Source organism: Humulus lupulus, chromosome 2, assembly GCF_963169125.1.
Source record: "Humulus lupulus chromosome 2, drHumLupu1.1, whole genome shotgun sequence".
NCBI lineage: Eukaryota > Viridiplantae > Streptophyta > Magnoliopsida > Rosales > Cannabaceae > Humulus > Humulus lupulus.
The window spans coordinates 121,847,939-121,867,274 of NC_084794.1; the positions used below are offsets into that span (position 1 = coordinate 121,847,939).

Consider the following 19,336-nt stretch of genomic DNA (forward strand, 5'->3'; position numbering starts at 1 on the left):
TTATATTTAAATCATAAAAATTAATAAAATTACACTTACTTGTGGTAATTGTGCAATGTGAGTTCTTGATGTAGAAAACCCCAAAAATCCAATAAAGATTATGGGTTTTCAAATTATATCTTCAAAAAACAAAATCTATACAAAAAAATCCAAAAAAACTATATATAAGTTTCATAAACATATATAAATCATTATTTTAACATTAAAATTGAAAAAAAATGGCTAAAAACGTACCTAAATGGGGAGAACCTCGGTTGGGCGCCGCTGGTTTGGGAGGAAAACGGTCTGAAATTATGTTTGAGTGAAATGGAGCTCGGCTGGGACGATAAGGGTTTTATTAAGGGAGACCCAGTTGCGTCAGTGGGCCACTGACGCCGTTAACTTCCCGTTTGCGTCAATTTCCCACTGACACAAACGGTCCCATTAAACAGCGTCAGTGTACGTTATGACGCAATTGGGCCCTCATTTGTGGCAGTGTCCAACTGCTACAAATGCTAATTCTTGGTCAACAGCGTCAGTCAACTGCGTTGACTGACGTGTTTGATTGACACAATTGCCTTTTTTTGTAGTAGTGGTTAGAAAGATTAATATGTGTGTATGCATGATGAATTGAGATTTTGATTTGGAATATTTAAGTCTCCAACCAATTGCTTTCCCCACAATAAAGAAACGGCATTCATTACTGCCATTAATTCGCTCTGTTTTTCACTATTCGATCGCAAGTTACAATGTCAATACCTACATATAATATATATATATATATATATTAATATACCCGCGCACACACATACACACAATTCTAGTTCCCCAAACAGCATTTAGTATAGAGCAACTATAACAGCATGGAACATGTTCACGTTCCAAAATGGCTAGTGTTTTTTGGACTAGTACTACTAGTATTGCAGCAGCACTCCTACAACTACTCTGTCGTGGCGGCGAAAGTTCCCGCCGTCATAGTATTCGGAGACTCAACAGTGGATGCGGGGAATAACAATCAAATTTTGACCCTTTTGAAGAGCAATTTTCATCCTTATGGCCGTGATTTCTTAGGCGGCCGCCCAACAGGGCGGTTCTCCAACGGCCGAATCCCACCGGACTATGTCTCGGAGGCTTTCGGGCTGAGACCTAGCGTGCCGGCTTACTTGGATCCAATGTACAACATTACAGACTTTGCAATCGGTGTTTGCTTTGCTTCTGCTGGAACTGGCTACGACACTGCAACCTCGGACGTACTAGTAAGTACTCTACTATATATAGCCATATATCTTGAATGTTCGTGTCAAAATTATTTAACATAATATGAATGTACCCTTGTATGTTTTTTGCTTTCAATCTTGTGACTTAATTGTACTTAAAATATATGACAGAATGTGATACCACTATGGAAAGAAATTGAGTACTATAAGGAGTATCAAACCAAGTTGAAAGCGTATGTGGGGCATCGGAGGGCAAGAACAATATTGAGGCAAGCAGTCTACTTAGTGAGCTTAGGAACCAATGATTTTCTGGAGAACTATTACATCTTTCCCAGGCGGCGTTTGGAGTACACCATCGGCGAGTACCAGGAGTTTCTTATTGGAATTGCTAAAAAGTTTCTCAAGCAACTTTACAGCCTTGGAGCTAGGAAAATATCCCTTACAGGGCTTCCTCCAATGGGTTGTTTGCCTTTGGAGAGAGCAACGAATATTTTTGACAACAATAAGTGCGACGATAAATTAAACAAGGTAGCTCTCGAATTTAATGCCAAGTTAAAGAGTATGACGACAAAGCTCAATCAAGAGCTTCCTGGCATGATACTGGTATTCACAGAAAGTGTTTATGATCTTTTGTATGGGATGATTAAGAAGCCCGCTTCCTATGGTACGTATAACATCATATATATATATGTATACTATTATATTTTTATGTATATACAGTATATATATATGTACATCGCGGTACTATAGGATCACTGACACATTAATTACACCTAAAATTATACTCAATGAAAACTTGTAAATATTAACAATAAAAATTTACACTCTAAGAACACTCACAAATTGTACTTGAATTGTGTACCTCGTCATCACTACTATTACTCATATACATATTTATATTTGTGCGTAATTTCAAATTTTGTTCTTTAAGAAATTTATTTGGTACATTGCTTATGTTAAATTTATAATAGAAAATCAATTGCTCTTGATCATTATTGGATCTACATTTGACTAACTTACATGTACTACACCATTGCCAATGTTTTAATTAGAACACTCTATGGGGTGAACATGGATACAATTTTGATTACATTGTGTCTAGAAGAATGCACACGTAGAATAGCGTTTCCGTACATGAACATGTATAGTTCTCTCATCACTCTTTATATATACACGTGCGTGTACACGTACGTGTGTCTTAGTGGTTTTATATTTCCTGAGTTACCCATTAACATTAATTAAAAAATTTGTACCTGATGAAACGGTGTACAAACAATTTCAAGAATTATGAAAAGAAATAATAAACATGTTTGCTTCATGTATACATATTTATGTCCATCTCGATCTATCTCTCTCTAGTTTCAAGTTTCTAATTTTTTGCATTAGCGAGGATCAGGATTAGATATGGGGGACCCTACGAGTCCTATTATTTCCTCCATGCTCAACAGCAGCTGCCTTTCACTTTCTCTCCAACCAAACGACAAATAATTTTCCACTTTATTTCTAGCATATATGAAAAAGTACGACCATGTCATTAAAAATCCAACTGGCAAGTACGTATTATTATTATTATAAAAATCAGGCACCAACAGTGGTGGCGATATTATATGCATTAAAGGAGTCGGTGGGTGGTAGCTTAGATTTATTTCTTTAGCGTTTAAGAGTCGAAACTACCTTTATGCACGTATGTACCTATCCACCTGCACGTTTATTTATGCATATAGTTAAGTTATACATTTAAGATTTCAGTAATTAGGCTACTGTCATTATCTATCACCGTTTTTCCTGTTTAATTTCTCTGTCGCACTGTTATAATCTACGTCGTCAATTCACATGATGACCATATTTTAAAAATTGAGTGTTATTGTTTGACAATTTAATGTCTCCAATATTGTATAAGGTAACATTCTATAATTGGTTAGCAATACCCTATTATATTTATTAAATTCAAATAAATAGAAGCTGATATTAAATTGCACTAATAACAATATGTCACTTACTTGAGGTGTTGAGCACTGATGTATCTCTTAGCCATCCTCTTAAAAATTAAATTATTTTCCATACAATATATATATATATATATATAAACACTAAGCACTTCATATTATGTTTATGATCACTTTTTTACAAAAACATATATATATAGTTAAATTGGATTATTAATTGAAATTGCTGCTGCAAGGAACATTGAAATATTTGTATTTAAAAGTCACACAACTTTTGTTTTTTCAGTCACTTTCCAGTTACATCAAATAGCTAATATACATGTCATTAATTATTTTCAACAATTTAGACTTCCGTAGTTAAAATGATTTATATAATATTTTACATAATTAAGTGTGTTAAGTTTGAATGCAAATTTGTAGTTTCTCTTATTATATTATTCATATTGAAGTAAAACCATAGATTCAAAATAGTACAAATGGACATGCGATTCTTAGAGAGGGGTGTGTTTGGAAAGATTCAAGGTAAGTACTAGATTCTATACGTTTGTTTAACTAAGTAATTACACAGCAATTCATGCAATTAGAAGTGTCTAAATTACATTTTTCAATTCTTGTTACCGTACGAGAATAGAATGTAATTATTAAATACTATCAATTTTAATTAATAATTATTACATAATATTTTATTTACTGTTTAATTACTAAATGTTTTTGTCAAACATAACACTGGGAATTAATATATAACTATTACTTAGATATACCTTATATTTTAAAATAGAATATAATTATAGGCTATGTAATTACCACCCTATTAATTATATTGCGTAGTAATTTACACAATTACTTCAAAACACACATGGAAACAAATTAATTAGGATAGTTAAATTAATATTTTCTTACGTTTGATGTAGTAATAGACTATAACTTTTTAAATATATTTTGAAAATATTATGTTATGTTAATATGAATATTTTAATTACTTTTTCTTAATAATTTCAATTCTAAAAGTTTATATATAAATATATATATATATATTTATTTAAATGTGGACTCCACCTTTTTTTTCTTCATGTTTTTGATTGATGATAAAGTGTGTAGAATTAGGGTTACCCACTTGTTTCTCTAGAATATAAAAAAGAAAAAGGGAAATTGAAAAACTTGTATACTTTGTGCTAGTTATCACATTAGGTGTTCTTTAATTAATATATAGTGGAATTTTTTTATAGGGCTTCATTTTAAGCTTTACTGGTAGGGCTCTCAGTGTTTACAATCCGTGAACAGTTTTCGGTACGATTTTTTTTATGACCGTGTATATTGTAGCTATTTAGAGCATCTTGCAAATTTTCAGAAAATTTCGAATAGTTTACAGTACCGAAAACTAGGTTCAAACATGTTATTGCACCCGTGACTAATTTTTTTATGCACGTGGATAACATGTTTGAACCTAGTTTTCGGTACGGTAAATTATTCAGAATTTTCTGAAAATTTACAGGATGCTCTAAATAGCTACAATATACACAGTCATAAAAAAAGTCGCACCGAAAACTGTTCACAGGTCAAAAATACTGACAACCCTACTAGTAAGGCTTAAAGTGAAGCCTCAGTACAAAAATTGTTATATATATATATATATAAAATCTGCTTGTATTTTGTTGCAGAACTAGTAATTTTGCTTTTAATTTTATTGATATAATAATTGGCAGGATTTGAGGTTGCGGGAGTGGCATGTTGTTCAACGGGGACATTTGAGATGAGTTACCTATGCAGTGAGAAAAGTCCATTGACGTGCACTGACGCTAATAAGTACGTTTTTTGGGACGCTTTCCATCCTACTGAGAAAACTAATCATATTATCTCCACTCACTTAATTCCTCTTCTTAAAGAGAAGTTTCTCAATTAATTTATTTCTAGAATATTATAATTAAAGATTTTATATTTTTTTTCTTCATGTTGTTATTTGTATACAATATATATGTGTGTTTGTACGGATCAGTATTAATTAAATTATACATGTGTGAGCATTTTCTTATTTCAATGTAGCAATAAGAAACATTTTTTAATTAAGTATTTTCCTCATGTAAGTTTTGTTTAGATGATATTATTTTAAATTTAGGGATATTTGCTGTCTAAATATTTATGTTTTACACTTGTTACAGTTAAATACTTTATATTTTGTTTTTACTGTAAAAATACTCAATGTTCAATATATATTAAAAATAAACACTTAATCATTTTTCTTTGCGGCAAAAATACCTAAAGTTTTTAAAACATTAATTTTTTCAATACCTCTTCTATTGAAGCTGTTAAGTGTTAACTCACCAGCTACGTATCACTCTGTAATTTAGGTATTTTAGTTATCAAAATATGTATTTTTTAAATTTGTATTAATTTAAAATGTCTTTTCAATTCATTTTTCTAATTTAAAAAAAATAAATATGAAATTGACCAATTACAGAGTGACAAATGTGTGTTTAGTCAATATTGTAATGTCCCAAATTTTCTAATAAGGCGTAGGACCTTAATTATGGGGCCAGGATGACAAATTATGGAATTATGTGATTATGTGATATATATATATATATGTGCATCATTATGCGATTATGTGAGTTATATTATAATATCACTTGATATGCTTGTTTTGGTATATTAAATATGCATGTGGGCTTATTTATGATTAATTGGGTAATTTTCGTAATTTGACGTGTTATAAGTATATTTGGCATATATGTGGTATGTGTGTGGTACTACATTACTATGCGAATATGTTTGGGTTACTCGGCACGAGATGATCCTAGGAAGTAAGCTAATGGAAATGTCACAACGGGACCTATACTTGACTCGGAGTGAGTCAAGTTGTATATTGGGTATTTATCACATTACCAGGATATTTGGTAATGGGAATGATTATTTGATGATATATTGAGAGTTAGTGAGATCAGGAGAGAATTCTTGAAATTTTGACTATTCACTACAAGAAAATAAGAGTTTTATGACTTTATTTGGGAGACATTGGAAGTCTACAATGTCTCCCAATTGGGGAGACGTTGTTGCTGGGGTCATTGTAGGTATATATCCCACGTCTCCCATTGGGAGACGTGGGAAGTGACTCACCTCTCCCAAAGGGAGACGTGGGAAGTCCCTAGGAAACATCCAACATCTCCCATTGGGAGAGGTGAGTCACTTCCCACGTCTCTCAATGGGAGACATTGAAAGTCTTTCATATTTAAAAAAAAATTAAATAAATTTATAATTAATATTATTTAAATTTTATTTAATAATTAATTAAAATAAAATTATTTTAATTTAAATTGAAATGATTTTAATCTAAATTTATTTTGATTTAATAATCAATTAAATTGAAAGAAAAAAATATATTTGTTAGACATATACAAGAAATACAATATTTGTTAGACATATTCAAAATGAACAAATATTGCATTGTGTATGAAGAAAGAGGTAAAAAAAAAAAAAAAAAACCTATCAACGAGGTCGGTAACTTTGGATTATCGGCAACATATATGTCGCCCATTCTTGTCGCAACTCATCAATTTGTGCATCTGTATATGATGTGCTTGTTAGCTGCAAGAAATATAAAGTAAAATATATTAATTAATTATTTCATTACATTTATTGTTAAAAAAATTTGTAAATTTTAATTAATAATACCGTTCTCAAGTAATGCCCGGGACTCGCATGTTCAATCAAATCCTTCAACATCCTCATTAAGTAGTATCCACTTGCCACTAATTATTTAACATCCGGTTGGTGTGGACACAAATTATTTAAAAATATGAGTGATTTATTATTAAATTGAAACTTTTTAAAAAATGCATACATATTATTCTACTTAATTATTATATATGTTCAAAAATGTCTGCTGAAGTTACTTACCTGAGGTTGCTTAATGCGTAGAGTATCAGGGATCTCGACATCAGGAAGATTCATAAAGAAAAAAAGATTGAAAGTGTTGACGATCACTGATACAATCTCCTCACGGTTATTTAGCTATGAATTCACCGGATCACAACAATAAACATGATATGCATATGGTGCCAAAATAAGCAACATCCAATGTTCACTGTATAAGAAAAACAAAAAAATTATAGCTCAAATGTTAAACAAAGAAAGTATTGATATGGGTCAGAAAAATGGCAACTTTTTAAACTTACCCATGGTTCCAAGGGACAATCATAACTCGTTCTTTTGATTTTACATCATTGCAACGTCTGAACAGATTCTGAACACGATCGTGGAATGAACTCCCTTGAGTGGCGACGATATTAGGATTGACAGATAAAAACTTATTTTGGCGACCTTGTTGTACCACATATCTGTAAATGAACCTAATACAAAAATATAAAAAATTGTTATATAAATGAATAAATCAAATTAGAAAATTAAATGAACAAACTTATTTGTGAGATATATACCTCATGTAGCTGACGACTATTGCTTGTCCAATCTTCTCCTTTCGAGCAAACTGAAGTATGTCATCCTTAAATATATAACAGTGAGACATATCCTGATCAAAAACTTCAGACTCTATGCCTAGATTGACACACTCGCCATCATCCCAATGAGATACGATATTCTGTAATCGTTCCAATGGAGTGTGGGCCAATTGTGTTGGAGGAGTTTGTTGTCGTTTTCTTTCTCGAGGTTGTTGTGTCGATGGAGCTCTTTCTCGAGGTTGTTCTTTCTCGAGGTTCTTTCTCGAGGTTGAATTTCATTTATATTCTGCAACACAAGACGATGCGCTTCATCTAGAAGATCTCGACTTACTGTGCATACAACACTACCACGACGACTCTGAATCTCAACATTTTCAACATCATTTAACCCAATTTTCTGTACACCAGTCATGTAATCAGAAAAAAATTCAACTGCCTCTTCTGCAATATAGCATTCGACGATGCATCCTTCCGGCCGAATTCTATTCCTAACATACCCCTTAAGAATCTTCATATATCGCTCAAATGGATACATCCATCTTAAATAAACTGGACCACAATATCTTAGTTCTCTAACCAAGTGAACTGTCAAATGGATCATTATATCAAAAAATGCCGGCGGGAAATATTTCTCAAACTCACACAATACCTCAACAATTTCATCTCTTAACTTAGGTAACTTTAGCGGATAAATCACCTTACAACACAGTGACTTGAAAAACAAGCATAGCCTTGTGATTACATCTCGAACTCTCCTAGGCAACACAGATCGAATGGCCACTGGTAGCAAATGTTGCATTAGAATATGACAATCGTGAGATTTCATGCCAGTCAGAATACAACTTTTCATGTCTACCAATGACCTTATATTTGAGGAATATCCGTCTGGAACTTTTATATTAAACAAACATCTGCAAATTTCCATTCTTTCCTCTTTAGTAAGAGTGTAAGCTGCAGGAGGTAAATATGTTCGTCTCTTATCTGGTTTTGGAGTTAATTCATATCTTATACCCATTGTAACCAAGTCTTGTCTAGCCTTAATTCCATCCTTAGTTTTCCCAGGAATATTCAACAAAGTGCCAATCAAACTATCACATACATTTTTCTCTATGTGCATAACATCTAAATTATGACGTATAAGTAAGAAAGGCCAATATTCAAGTTCGAAGAAAAAAAAATTCTTTTTATAACACCCTTTTGGCTCCTCCACAACCTTGGCCTTGTGACTACGTTTCATCTTTGTAGGTGTATGAACTTTGGGCTTCCCTAACTTGAACACAATTTTAGACATCTTCTCAAGTACTTGGATCCCATTCAATGGCTCAGGAGCCTCCTCAAACTCTTGTTTACCATTGAATGCCTTCTTCCAACTCCGAAGTTTATGAGTATTAGACAAGAACTTCCTATGTCCCATATAACATATTTTCCGAGAGTGTTTCAAGTATTCAAAACATGTTTTTTCTTGACAAACGGGGCAAGCTTTATATCCTTTCACACTAAACCCAGATAAATTTCCATAAGCAGGAAAGTCATTAATTGTCCACAATAAGACCGCTCTAAGATTAAATTCTTCCTGCCTATACGCATCATAAACCTTAACCCCTTCATCCCACAAAGTTTTCAAGTCATCTATAAGAGGAGCTAGATAGACGTCAATATCATTACCAGGTTGTTTAGGTCCTGATATCAACAAGGTCATAATCGTAAACTTTCTCTTCATACACAACCATGGGGGTAGATTGTAAATAACAAGCATAACAGGCCAACAACTATACTTACTGCTAAGGGATGCGTGTGGATTAAACCCGTCAGTCGAAAGACCTAGACGAATATTACGAGATTCATTTCCAAAAGAAGGCCACTTCAAATCAACTCTCTTCCAAGCAAGGGTGTCAGCTGGATATCTTAATTTACCATCCTTTATTCTTTCATTAGCATGTCACGACAAACTTTTAGCATGTTCGGCATTTCTAAACAATCGGATGAAACGAGGAATTGGCGGAAGGTACCACAAAACTTTGGCAGGTACTCCTTCCTTGACATCGTCACCATTTCTTTTCTTTTGCCATTGTGACTCACCACAAGTAGGACACGATTTTGTGTCTGCAAAACTATTTCGATATAATATGCAATCATTAGGACATGCATGAATTTTTTCGTACTGCATGCCTAATGAGCATAACGTCTTCTTTGCCTCATAAAATGAAATTGGAATTTCATTATCTTCAGGCAATAACTCCTTCAAAAAACCAAATAATTCAGTAATGCTTTTATCACTCCAGCCATGTTTAGCTTTTAGATTGTACAACCTAAGAAGCGCAGATAATTTTGTAAATCTTGTACAACCAGGGTAAATTGGTTTCTCGGCATCATTAAGGAGTGTCTCAAACTTATTTTGGTCTACTCCTGATCCATAATGTGCGTCGTCAATCATTTCATCTAATGGATCCCAGTTCTCCTCCACTATATTCCTCCTCACTCCTTTTGGTCTACTTGGCAGAGTTGGAGCAATCGGAGCTATCTCCCCAAGGTAATACCAAATTGTGTAACTCTTGTCGATCCCATTGAAATATAAGTGTTCTTTAATCTTTTTAAGATCCATCTTTTTAACATTTCCACACTTAAGACATGGACAATAAGTAAAATTTGGGTCTTTCACATTTTCCGAACAAAACCTTAAGAACAAATCGACCCCGTTCCTATATTCCGCAGATAACCTATTCGCTGACATCCACTGTTTATCCATATACTCTCCTATGTCTATGGAAAAGAAAAGAAACAACACTAAATAAGCACGTGATAAAGTTGTATGTCTATATAAAACTAATTTTTTATTATCCTAGATAAAATCGGGCAGCATTTCCCCTATAATAGTGACCTAACCATCTGCATGTGTATAACAAAACAAACAATTCAAACAACATAAAATAAGTTTCTTCCTTATAGGATGTCTATATTAAACTAATTATTTAGTATCCTAGATAAAATCGAGCAGCATTTCCCCTATAATAGTAACCTAACCATCTGCATGTGAATAGCAAAACAAACAATTCAAACAGCATACAATAAGTTTCTTCCTTATAGCTCCGCAGCACACAACCAAATTTCTCAGAACCTACTTCACTAAAACACACAAGTTCTCAACCTTCCGTTATCATCGCAGCACACAATTTTAATCTCATAACCTACTTCACTATGGATGAATATTTAAGATATTCAAACTCCTCTAACATTTGTTTAATAATATTAAAAGTAGAAGTAAGAGAATATATATGTACCTCTTGCAGTCAATAATCCAAAAGCTAGTAAAATTACTTAAATTAATAAATAATAAATAAAACATCACTAAATATCTAGCAATATATAATGTATTATTGTAATTTTAGAAACTTAATTACCTCAAATGTGTGATTAATATAGGAATTTTGATGCAAAATACTCTCTAAAATCTCACTACAAAAATCACAACCTATGAAATTAAATTAATTAATATGTTAAACATTACTAAAAAAATATCACTAAATATCTAATAATAGTAAATGATATTGGTAAACAAATAAAAAAAAATCCCAATGTGCCACTAATTATAACCTCAACAAAAAATCAATATAAAATTTCATAACCTAAAAACTTAATAATCAACAAAAACATAAAAATTTTCATATATTTATATTTAATAAATTTATTTTAACATAACTATATATATAATAGTTACAATTTAAAAAAAAAATTCAAATATACAAAAATATATATAAATTTCGAAATAAAAAATGATAAAAATTTAAAAAAATCATGAACATATATACTCTAATGAAATCTATACAATGTGATAGGTTAAATTAAAAAAAAACTAAAAAATCATAAATCCCTAAAAAACTTCCATGAAAAAACCACAAAATCCTACAATGTATATAAAAAAATGCATAAAAATGTAAAACTAACACAAAATCATGTATATTACTCATCCTAATGCAAAACCTATGATTTATTTGCAAAATAATTAACTAAAAACCAAGAAAATTAAAAAAAAAAACTTACCTTAGAACCCTAAAAACGCAGCCCCAATTCGGTTTCTCTCCTCTGGTTTTGCTCTCGGGTTCGTGTAATGTGAGGAAGACAAAGCTGAAATTTGAGTAATATAAAGGGAGCACATCCAACGTCTCCCACTGGGAGACGTGGGACACGTGGCACGTCTCCTAGTGGGAGACGTTGGATGTACTCCCCTGTACATCCAACATCTCCCACTGGGAGACGTGCCACGTGTCCCACGTCTCCCAGTGGGAGACGTTGGATGTGCTCCCCTATACATCCAACGTCTCCCACTGGGAGACGTTGGATGTACCCATGAACACTTCCCCAGCCTATTTCCAACGTCTTCCACCATTTTTAATGTCTTCGAATTGTAGCCATTAATATAAACTTTCAATGTCTTACACCACTAGACATTTAAAACCCCTGATAAGTTTTAATGTCTTCACCAATGGTGCAAGACATTGTAGGGAGTCATTGTATATCAAATTTGTTGTAGTGATTTTACCCCGGGGGGCGTTTTTGGGACCCCGAGCATTAGGATTTGCTTGAGGTTACTTAAGCTCAAAGTAACCTGTCAGAAACATAAAACAAACGTTCAGTACGTTCTCTCTCTCCCCCCCTTCTCTTTCTGACGTCCTTCGCATTTTCGAAGGAACTCAAATTTTAGGACTCAGATTCAAGCAAGGATCGAGTCATAGCAACTCTAGGGAAGATTAGAAGCTTATTAGCCTGAGGATTTAATTTGGAAATGATTCAATCAAAGGTAATCCAAGTTTTAAGATTTTATTTTTCAAGTTTCTAAGCCTTAATTGGATTTTACGTTTTGAGGAGTTTTTTTTTACTTAATTGGGACTTGGGTTTTAATGGTTTTGAGAAATAGGATGTTTGGGAACTTTGTTTTTGGGATTTGAATATGTTTGGATAAGTCTTTGGAGGATTTTAAATGGGAGAAAACGTAGAAAATGGTTGGGTTCGAGGTTGGGTCGCGACCTTGTTCTAGCAAGTCGCGACCTGTGTGAACCCAGAATCAGGAGGGTTCTGTCTGGGGGGCGCACCGCGACTCTAAAGGGCCAAGTCGCGGCCATCGCCCTGGAGCCCAGGCAGAGGGCTCTTTGTCAGGGAGGCGTGTCGCAACCCCAGGGCCAAGTCATGGCCTGTCTGTGTATTTTTGGCCAGGTTTGGATTTTAGTCGTCGGAAATTAATTCTAAGGGCTCGGGATCGATCCTACTACCCGGTTTGGACCCGGTTTGGTATGTTTCGATGTCCTGGAGACTAGGATTCGGTCCGGAAGTCTTTATTTACTCTTTTTTTTATGGGATTCTATATTATGGTTGTGACTAGGTGATTGCTAGGGTTTCAGAATTAGGATCGTGCTCAAGGGTTGTTTATTGGTAACCTGTGCTTGGACCAAAGGTAAGAAAACTGCACCCAGTATGTGAGGCATGTGATACATGTGATTATGGCATGGCATGAATGTTGAATATTGAACTAATCAGAGACTGAGTCTTTTTAAATGTGCATGATCATAATTATGCTTGTTATTATTGATGAATCATGTCGAGTGCTATATATTTGGATATATGTTGTATTATGAATGCTGGAATACATTGTTTATCTAAGTAATGCACTGGCTTATTATTCAGAAATGACAATGGTGTTTAGTGATGGTCGTGAAGCTCTGACTTATCAGTCATGATCGGCAATAGTATTGAGCGCTGGTCGTATGGAATTAACTTATGAGTCAAGAGCGGCAATAGCACATTGAACGATGGTTGGTATGATTAGATCTAATCAATAGGAGCATTATATGCTCGACCGACCTATTGGTCGAAGAAAACTAAAGCGCTTGGCTAGTTACTAAGAGTCAGGGATAAAAGGCTCAGGTGATTTGATGGTCACTTTGCTTAGGGCACAGCACCCCAAGATGTATTAGTCATCTATTCAGGGCCCAAGACCCCAAGACGTCTTAATAGTCATTTATTCAGGACACAGGACCCCAGGATGACCTAACAATCATTTATTCAAGGCACATGACCCCAATAATTTATTCTGGACATAGGACCCCAGTCATTTATTCAGGGCACAGGACCCCAGTCATCTATTCAGGGCGTGGGACTCCATAATGATTTAATAGTAATTTATTAAGGGTGCATCATCCCATAATAATTTATTTGTACTTGCCTGCATGCATGGGTATGGTTATTACTGCTAGACATGCTTATTATGATTTGGTGACATGTTATTAAATGCTTATGAGCATGTTTGAGTTTTCTTGCTGAGCCTCGGCTCACGGGTGCTATGTGGTGCAGGTAAAGATAAAAGAAAGCTGGACCATCCTTGAGTTGGAGAGCTTAGGTGGCGATGTGTATATATGCGGCTGCTCGACCACCACGGTCGAGGTTTAAAGAGGAACTAGGGTGAATCCCTATTTTGTTGCTTAGGTCGGCTGGTTGTAAATCTTTTATTGTAATTAACCTTTTAAATGTATTTTGGGATCCCAATGTATACAGTAAACGTTTTAGTGAAACGTTTGTATCCTTGACCAAAATTTTTAACTCTAAACTGTTAATCACATTTAGTTACACAATTATGACCAAATGATTCGCTTAACGAGTTTAGCACTATTTAAAATACAAAGTGTAACTGTCCTTGGGTAGTAGGGCATTACAACTTGTTATTAGAGAGAGTCAAGGTTAAGGGTTCCTGTAGACATGCTGGGCAAGTACACTTGTCACTAAAGTCAAGCTCCACTCAAGGTATGGTAACTATTTATGTGACTATGTGCTTAACCGCTTAAATATGATATAAATGCTTTATCTGCATACCTTATTAGGAAGCATGAGATTCTGATAGCGCCTAACCCTTGACTATTGATATGATTATGTGATTACTTGCTCATTGAGTATATGAATGTGTTATTTACATGCAGGAGTTGAGAGCATGGTATGTATGTTGGAAGAGCAAGGGTTATGGATTGATGCATGAATGTTGTGGGAATGTAGTTTGGTACTGTAGTGGCATATGAATGTCGTGTTGTGTGATTGTTCCTATGGGAGAAGGATTTTGAATGTGCTTATCATGCTTAATGGATAAAGTTATTGATTGTAGACTAATCAGAGGTTATGTACCCAAGATAGTTAATGAGGCCCGGTGGTGGTTATACCGAGGCTGAGAATTACAGTCAGGGCTTGAACCCTTCACCTGCCCCTCAAAATTTGTAGCAGGTGTTTATAGATATGCAATTAAGATTGCAAAGGCAAGAGGAAGAGATCAGGTATTAAACAACAACAGGTTCTGTCAGGGAACACCTCTTTCTTTGCTATGTCAGTAGTGGCACCAAGTGGGAATTTCTTTGTGGAAGATTCCAGGACTATTATGCTCCAGTTTTTGAGGGAGGCCTAGATCCATTCAGAGCTGAGCAATGAATGGGCATGATCAGCTCCATCCTCGACAGTATGGGAGTGGTAGGTCACGATAAGGTGATTTGTGCTACATATGTATTACGGGAAGATGCACGAACATGGTGGAAAGTAATATCCCACACACGATATACAACTGCGATGAACTAGAAAGAATTTAGGCAGTTGTTTAATGAAAGATATTACTGTGATACAATCAATATTGCTAAGACAAATGAGTTTTTGAACCTGATTAAGAGAAATGCAATAGTAACCGAGTATGTTAACAAATTTTATGGGTTGGCCAAGTTTGCTTTTTATATGGTACCAACAGATGTGGCTCAGAAAGAACAATTTATCCAGGGATTCAATCCCAGGATAGAAAGAACAATGTACTTGGGAGTTAGAGTCACCCAAGTACATTAAATTTCTACCTACACTCAGGTGGTAGGGAAGGCTCTTGTTGTTGAGAACACAGGAAATGAGAATGGGAAGGAGAGTGTCGGAGAGCGTGGAGCTCAGACAATGATACCTCCATTTATTGGATCAGGCAAGGACGAGGATTGGAAAGTCTACCCAAAATGCACTCGGTGTAAGAGGCACCATCTGGGAGAATGCCGAGTAAAGATATGTTTCTTATGTGGGATGGTTGGGCACCTCAAGAGGGATTTCCTAGAGCGAATGAAGGATGAGCAAAAGGGGGCGAACAACTCGACCCCAGCTCGAGTGTTCACTCTGACACAGTCAAAATCTGAGACAGAGACTGAGACTGGGGCTGGTTCCTCAGTTGTGGCAGATCAATTTTTAGTTTTGATTCTTGTAATTTGTTAATTAGTATTGGTGTCATGTTGTTCTTTGCATTGTTGCATCTAGAGAGGCCTAGACTTGATATGCAGATTACATGGTTATGTTGTGATGAGAAGGTGATACTCTATTGGTAATTTTAAGTGGCGAGTTAGATTATTGTGGAAAGGACTCATCAGTTGATTTAATAGAGTTTGTTATGACTGACTTCGAGATGATCTTGGATATGGATTGGTTAGCCGAGTTTGGGGCAATGATAGATTGCAAGGTGTTGACCCTCGATTTGGCCAACGACACGGAGTCAAATATACGACAGGAAATGAGACGACAATTACGAATTCAATCTAATGGAAAAGAAGAAAGCACCAACGATTTATAGTGGTTCGGCCCCAAAGAATTATAATGACCTATGTCCACTTAGTGCTATTATTAATATTGAATCCCAACGCCGTGATCAAAGAACTAGGGTTCTTGAGTTTCACAAACCTTGGGAGAATTACAATAAAATGATGGCTAATCGCACTATAGCTATCTCACTCAATATTCAGGAAAAAGATTCAAAGATCAAAAGTCCCCTCCTTGAGCTATTTCATGTATATTTATAGGTTCAAGGTGGCTTACATGGGACAATGGCCCTTAAATCTCCTTAATATCCGCATATCAAGGTAATAAAGGGGAAATAATCAACATAGTATTTACAAGATTATGACCGTTAAAGGAAATAAACCAAATCATACGACCAGCCTGGTCGTATCTAATAGCTAAGCTTTGATGAAGCATCGAGGAGCTAGTCGAGACACGAACAACACCCCTTCTTAATGACGCTGACACGTGTTACCCTCGTGTACAAAATTCCTGCCACGTCATCTGCAGCCATTTTGGGTAAACACAAGGGAAGGATGGTAACTCTTGGGCTTGAGGATGAGAAACCCTTGTATTTGTTGGCACTATGCATGGGCCCCATATGCTTATGGCATATGTACTTAAAGCTAGAGACCCATTACAGGAGGATGCATAGGACTCTTAGCCAGTATGGTGGATACCACTCAGGTTGTGCCAGTGGGACCAGGACAGACTCGATTAGTCTATGAGTTTTTGGATGTGTTCCAAGGGATTTGTCAGGGTTACCTTTACATAAAGAGGGAGAATGGTGATTAGGTTGGTGCCAAGGAAGGAACCAGGTCTAGAACACTGTATTGAGCGGCTTCAACAGAGCTGCAAGAACCAAGTGTTTAGTTTTTGAGTAAGATGGTATTCTTTAAGGTGGATCTTCAATTTGGTTATTACCAGCTAAAGATCAAGGAGAAGGGTAAGCAGAAGACTATCTTTTGTATCAGTTATGGGCACTAGGAGTGCTGAGTTATATCTTGTGGATTTGATTAATAACCTAGTTATTTTGATGGACCTGATGAATAGGGTGTTCAAAGAATATTTGAATTGGATTGTGATCATCTTGATCGACAGCATTGTGGTATAACCTCAGTCAGAGATTGTCCAAGGCCAAGGAACGCCTTATAGGTCAGCAGCTTTCTTGGACGGGCATGATATTATAAATGTTTTGTGGAAGAGTTCTCGAGGATTGTTACCTCATTGACAGGAAAGGGTGATTGCCTATGCATCATGTTAGCTGAAGGATATGACCAGAACTGGAGAAGAGTTACTGGTGGGCTAGTTAGCCAATATTACGCTTCAGTTTACTCTTTTAGAGAGGATTAAAGGAAAAACAGTTGAGTGACCCACAAATGGGAAGGATTGAGGGGAATGTCTTAGATGGATTAGCTAAGGACTATGCAGTGCCAGACATGAGTTTATTGAGGTATAAGGATCTGATTAGTATTCCGATGGACACTGAGATTAAATGGGAGGTTCTAGATGAATCTCATATCACCCCTTATTCTTTTAATCCAAGCACCATTAAGATGTACCAGGATGCGAAAGTTTTATATTGGTAGCCTGGGATGGAGAGGGACGTAATTGAATACGTGGCAAAGTGCCTAACCTGTTAGTAGGTCAAGACAGAGTATCAAAAATCAATAAGACCAATACAACCTTTGTACATTTTATAGTGGAAGTAAGAGAGCATCGCGATGGATTTCGCGGTGGGGCTGCCCAGGATAGTGGGCCAGCATGATCCAGTTCGGGTGATTATGGACCAGTATACAAATCCAGCTTGCTTTTATCAGTAAGGATACATAATACAGTTGACCAGTATGCAAATCTCTCTATGAAAGAGAGATAGTACACCTTCTTGGAACTTTGAGGTCTACCCTGATGGATAGAGACCCTGCATTTACTTCCAAGTTCTAAGGAAGGTTGTAGAAGGCGATGAGTATACAGTTGGAGTTCAGTACATATTATTATTCTCAGATCGATGGTAAATCAAATGGGGTTATCCAGTTTTGGAAGGGCACCATATGAGATGTTGTATATGTTGGAAATTGTGCCCTGAAAGCATATGTAGTAGACATTGTTTTAAGAAATAAATAAATAAATTGAATTTTTTAAGCATATATTTTATGGACTATATTATTCTGTGATAATATTATGTAAATATCAGAAAAATTCCTAAGTTCATAAATGTGATCTCAACCACGTATTGGTAGCGGAGAATTATGTTTGAGATAAATGAACTTGAATAGTTCGCAGTTAAATGAAGTTATGGAATCTTTAGATTAATTACTACAATTACTGTCCACTAGTATTGTGAATACATGTGATCTAGATCCGTATTACTAGTGTAGTAGGACACTTTAGTGGAGGTACCTTACATATTAGAGAATATATAGAACTGGACCAGATATGTTTATTAATACTTAGTTAAATATCGTTTCGAAGTATTAATTAAATATATCAACTGATGATCATATACAAATAGATCTTAATTCTGAAGTTACTATGAACTCCTGTTTATGTTATATGAGTTCTTTGATTCACTCATTAGGGTCTGTTAGAGTGATCAGGCTAGAAACTTTTGTTTTGGGAACTCATTAATGTAAATGGCTGGGGACATAGCATATAGATATGAAATCTATACCTTCTTGTAAGAGATTGAATAATGGTTCTCTTAAGGGTTGACTTTCGGGACTGAAATGTTATTGAGCTCAAATTCATAATTTAGTTATGAATTAACCTTCACTAGTAAAGTCAATAGTACTTAAGGAAACAATATATAATTAAAAGGGTAAAATGGTAATTTTATTCCTGATTAATTATGAACCATTATTAGAGGGTTAATTTGTATGTACTGATTATATTAATGGACGTTTTATTATTATAAAGTACTCAGTAAATGAAATGTATATAATTACAAGAGTGCAATCTCATATTTATAGTAGAGTAATCATGAGATTAATAAATTAAGATTATTTAATTAAAGAGTTTAATTAATGATTTCAAATTTATTGGAGTTTGGAATTATAGGTCCATAGGTCCCCACAGCGGCTCAATCAACATTATTCAAGGCAAGAGTTGATATAATGGGAAAAATGGTTAAAAGACATATTTAAGA

At 34.9% G+C, this 19,336-nt stretch overlaps 1 protein-coding gene across 1 annotated transcript; it reads left to right on the plus strand.

Annotated features, from left to right (window-relative positions):
- The first annotated feature begins 775 nt into the window (after positions 1 to 775).
- Positions 776 to 5,206, plus strand: LOC133818443 (GDSL esterase/lipase At2g42990-like). The gene is made up of 3 exons (XM_062251313.1): positions 776 to 1,235; positions 1,368 to 1,860; positions 4,846 to 5,206. The coding sequence occupies exons 1-3, from the start codon at positions 843 to 845 to the stop codon at positions 5,040 to 5,042; spliced, it is 1,083 nt and encodes a 360-aa protein (XP_062107297.1). The 5' UTR covers positions 776 to 842; the 3' UTR covers positions 5,043 to 5,206.
- The last annotated feature ends 14,130 nt before the right edge of the window (positions 5,207 to 19,336 follow it).

Bases quoted from the DNA above. Each gene is read 5' to 3' on its own strand.
- LOC133818443 (XM_062251313.1), top strand. From the start codon at position 843: ATGGAACATGTTCACGTTCCAAAATGGCTAGTGTTTTTTGGACTAGTA. The intron at 1,236-1,367 runs GTAAGTACTCTA...AATATATGACAG, and splicing joins CTGCAACCTCGGACGTACTA to AATGTGATACCACTATGGAA. The intron at 1,861-4,845 runs GTACGTATAACA...AATAATTGGCAG, and splicing joins TAAGAAGCCCGCTTCCTATG to GATTTGAGGTTGCGGGAGTG.